General features: G+C 38.8%; 1 protein-coding gene across 1 annotated transcript; it reads right to left on the reverse strand.

Moving 5' to 3' along the window:
• Positions 1 to 1019: 1019 nt before the first annotated feature.
• On the reverse strand, positions 1020 to 3689 carry LOC126625265 (laccase-12-like). Its single transcript, XM_050294359.1, has 5 exons — positions 3389 to 3689; positions 3109 to 3260; positions 2640 to 3013; positions 1500 to 2465; positions 1020 to 1392 (listed from the first exon to the last, which is right to left on the reverse strand). The coding sequence occupies exons 1-5, from the start codon at positions 3515 to 3517 to the stop codon at positions 1262 to 1264; spliced, it is 1752 nt and encodes a 583-aa protein (XP_050150316.1). The 5' UTR covers positions 3518 to 3689; the 3' UTR covers positions 1020 to 1261.
• Between the last annotated feature and the right edge of the window lie 520 nt (positions 3690 to 4209).

Here is a 4209-nt window from a genome sequence, read left to right on the forward strand (position 1 = left end):
TTAGCCCCTTTACTCTTTAGTTGCAATAATTGATTCAAATTCCACGGCTAGATTTGAAAAAATACAATGGTGGTTTAACTAAATTAACCAATAATTGTAAAGTATAAACTCAAAACTAATAAATTATTGAGGGGGTTATGTTTAGTTCCTTCGGTTGGAGATGATATATGAGTATGGTCTGACACGGTTCATTAAAAAAAATTAATTTTTTTTTTTGCAGGGCTATATTTAGCCCTTTCAGTTAGAGATGGTCTAAGGTTGTCGCTATAAAGGATTCACTTTATTGTCATTTTCAGTTCTATGCTTCTTCATGAAGGAATAAAGTGATTTTTCAATATTAACTTGCATTTTCACTAAAGATTTGTTCCAAAAGTATTTTTACCAAAAACACTTTCAATCATTTTAAAAACAGTTCTAAACGAGCCCTAATTCATTTTTGTAGAGTTGAAGAGAAACATCTCAATACATGTCTTATCTTTTTAGAAATTCATATTTGTAGTAATGAAATACTACTTTTCCTACCCCAAGTGATAAATGATTGAATTTTTTTTTTCTTGACAAATAATAGTGTTATTAACTTAGTGGGTTGAATTGTTAGTTGTTAGTGCAGGGGAGGGGGTGCTAGTGGGGGAGAGGACCGGAATCGAACTCGCACCAAGATGTATAGGCATCATTATTTTCCTCTACTAGGGTAAAATATCATCTACGATAAATACTTAATTACAAGATGGTATATACTCTTTATAAATGAACAAAAACTACCTTATCATTGGAAAGTACATTAATATAAACACTTTGTAAGAAGAGGTGATGTAAACAAACGAGTCAAAGTGGATTGTTCTACACTAGCACATCCACATAATAACTCTACCAGGATAGATACAAAATACGTGCAGAATCATCATAGATGAACTGATTGAAATAACCAACCAAAATTTGCAGTCATTATATACTGAACAAAAGCAAAGCCCTCGTATGGGTAGGACAATAATAAAAAGCCATAGAAAACCTTGTAGATATTTAAACTAAAAAACATATAATCGTAATTGTTTGATTCTCAAGACATTCTTTGAACCAATCATAGTTTTGTTACTTGAGGTACACATATCCTAGACAATAAAAAAGATCGAGTAAGAAACTAGACCCCCAAAATGCAGGGGAAACTCATACAACAATGAAATCATACAACTGACAAAAGGGAAAAATGAAAACCCGGTAATCGGGTTTTACGAAAGTTGCTATCGAGATGATCTATAGATTCTTAACAAAGAGGCAGATCCACCGGTGGTTGCTCGACTGACTGCAGTGCCCCAACTCCATTGTCCACCAAGAACACCATGGCCAAACCCCAGTTGATGTGGACATCCAAGTGACAATGCATTATCCATGCACCTACATATGTCAAATATTTATTTAAATATATAAAAATCTTAAACACATTGACACTGAGTCATAATTTCAAAATAGAATATTGTCTTGTTTAAAAGTGAAATTTTTACCTGGATTGTCAGCGACAAATCGAATGACTGCCCATCCATTCGCAGGCACTGCCACTGTGTTCCTCAGAGGTGGATCAATAAGGTTGAACTTTTTGGTATCAGTCTGGGCATTGAAATTTCCAAAACCCTCAGCAAGGATGTAAAAATCGTATCCGTGAAGATGGATAGGATGGTTTTCTGGTGTGACGATGCTTGTGTCCTGCAGCACAACCTGCACCCTTGATCCATACTTCAACTTGTATCCTCTAGTGCCTGACATTGGTTGCCAAAGAGAGCGACTCACATTGCCAGTGTAGTCGAATTTCGTCGGAGGGTTTGCTGGAAAATCAGCAGTGAAAACTCCAGGGATGTTTTGTAGGTATGCCTGAAGGATTGAAATGTTGTTTGGAAGCACGAAGGACACATTGTTCATGCTGGCTGTGAAGCGTGTCCCATTTGGGCCTTGGCACCTTTGGGATCCAAAAAATTTCGGGCAGTTGTTGAGTCCAAGACCAATTGTGAAGAAGAGATTTTCATCGATTTCAGTTGGGACTTCAACTTTTCTTGGACTTCTGAAACTCTTGGTGAAAGCAGAAGCAGTGTTTGTGTCATTGAAAGCAGGGAGTTGTGCCATAATTGGTTTGGCTGCTGAACTGTTTTTGCAATTGGGGCTGCAAGGGGCAGACTTGTATTCAAGAATGGCGGTGGTGGTGGTGTTGTCGAATGCTGCATTTTGCGCGCTGAAATAAGCACTCGCCGCCAAGTAGTACCGGGCTGGTGACTGGTCACCGGTGATTAAAACATCAGTGGTCTGCCCAGGCCCTAGCATGAGAACCGTGGTAGTGAAAGGTTTGGTGTAGGAGGCATCAGCACTAACAACGGTGAGCTTGTGGTTGGCCACGGAGAAGAAAAGAGGTTGGTTGAGTGCAGCGTTGATGACTCTAAGAAGGTTGGTCTCGCCGGAGTCTATAGGAACTATGACAGTGTCTGCATACAGAAATCATAATAAAAATTTACTAGTTTATACGTGGCACATAAGATTTACTTATTACATCAATTACCGGGTAAGTTTAAACACATATTATGTGCGTGGCACGTTAAACTTAGTTGTTACATCAATATCATAATGTTTTATCAAGGATAGAATTGCAATTATGGTACCTTGGCTTGAGCAGTTGTAAAGATCACCAGGTTGACCATTGATGGTGTATGCATCAGAAACATTTGGAGCTGCTCCTGTCATAGTCGCCTGCCTCAAGACATCGATAGGGTTAGCGTTCCACCATTCACCGAGAAGAAGGGTTGTTTCACTTTTCGGTTTAGTGAAGGGGTAGGAGTCTCCTTGTTTAGGATGAATGATGAGTGCTCCGTAAACGGTGGCTCTAAGCCATGAGCTGTGAGCATGCCACCACAGAGTACCTTCTTGCCCTTGAATTGTAAAGCGGTAGGTGTAGCTCCCTCCTGGCCTAATCGGGCACTGAGTCACAAATTCTGGCCCATCTGCCCATCCAGTTCTCATTTGCCTAATCCCATGCCTGAAATGTTTATTTTTTATGAGAAAGTGAAGAGTAGATAATTTTTAATTTCTTACATGACTGTTAGACAGCATAAGAAACATGTTGTTAGTTACCAGTGGATGGTGACGTTGTATTGAGCTCTGTTGGTGACTTTGACGACAAGAGTGTCACCATTGTTTACTTCCAAGGTTGGTCCAGGGAGCTGTCCATTCACTGTGATGGAGTTTTGGGTTTTGCACAGCCTCTTCACTGGTGTTGCTTGAACCTGTATAAGCGTATATCCCATTTAATATTAAATAAATGGTGAGTAATTTATTAAGTATATAAGAAGAAGAAACATGAACCGGTCTAAAACATATGCAAGTATACAAGCAATACAGAAATTAAACTTACAACAAACTCATGCTTGTGAATTTGGGGTTCTGCCAAGGACATTGTCGATGACGCCACGAGAAGGCAAAGACCGAAAAGGCATAACGTGAAGCGAATCTTGTTGACGAAAATAGCGTTGAGTGCCTCCATTTGTTTGAATGATAGAGAGAATGTGGTAGTTTGAGTGCTGAAGTGATAGAGTGGGGGATGCTTTTATAGTAAAATTTTGAGGAGAGAGACTGTTGTTTGGGGTCAGCTGATTAGGTTTTGATTCGAAAAATGGTCAGATTCTTGAGCAAACTTAGTTCAACCCTGTGGGAGTTGTTGCACCCACTGGCCTATACATACCAAGCGAATTATTTCTTCAATGCTTGCTTCTCAAGTCTTCCTTCTAGATGGGATTGAATAATAATTCAATAAAGGTATGAATATTGGTAATATATACTATATTTTTGCATGTACTTTATGTTAATGCAAATACAAAAAGAGTGAAACTCCACTTTTTTCCAACGTGAAGACAATCGTAATGGTCCACCGACCAAAACTAAATTAGATGCACAATATACCAATGGTGCATTCTTTCTCTAGTGGCAAAAAGCGTTGCATATATACCTGCACGGTTAGCTATACCACTAGAAAATATTTAACAGATCGATATTCGTCACATTCTGTGTTGACCATGCATATATATAGTCTTTTCTAGAAGTTAATTACATGAAGAATCAAGAGGGAAAGAGTATAAAAACCATATAAATCTTGCATGAATTTGTCGCACAATCTCCTTCCTTCCTACTGTGGTACGCGGAATCAAAAAGCAATGCGCGTAAAGTCCATGCTTCTAG

The sequence above is a fragment of the Malus sylvestris genome, chromosome 1, assembly GCF_916048215.2.
Source record: "Malus sylvestris chromosome 1, drMalSylv7.2, whole genome shotgun sequence".
Classification (NCBI taxonomy): Eukaryota; Viridiplantae; Streptophyta; class Magnoliopsida; order Rosales; family Rosaceae; genus Malus; species Malus sylvestris.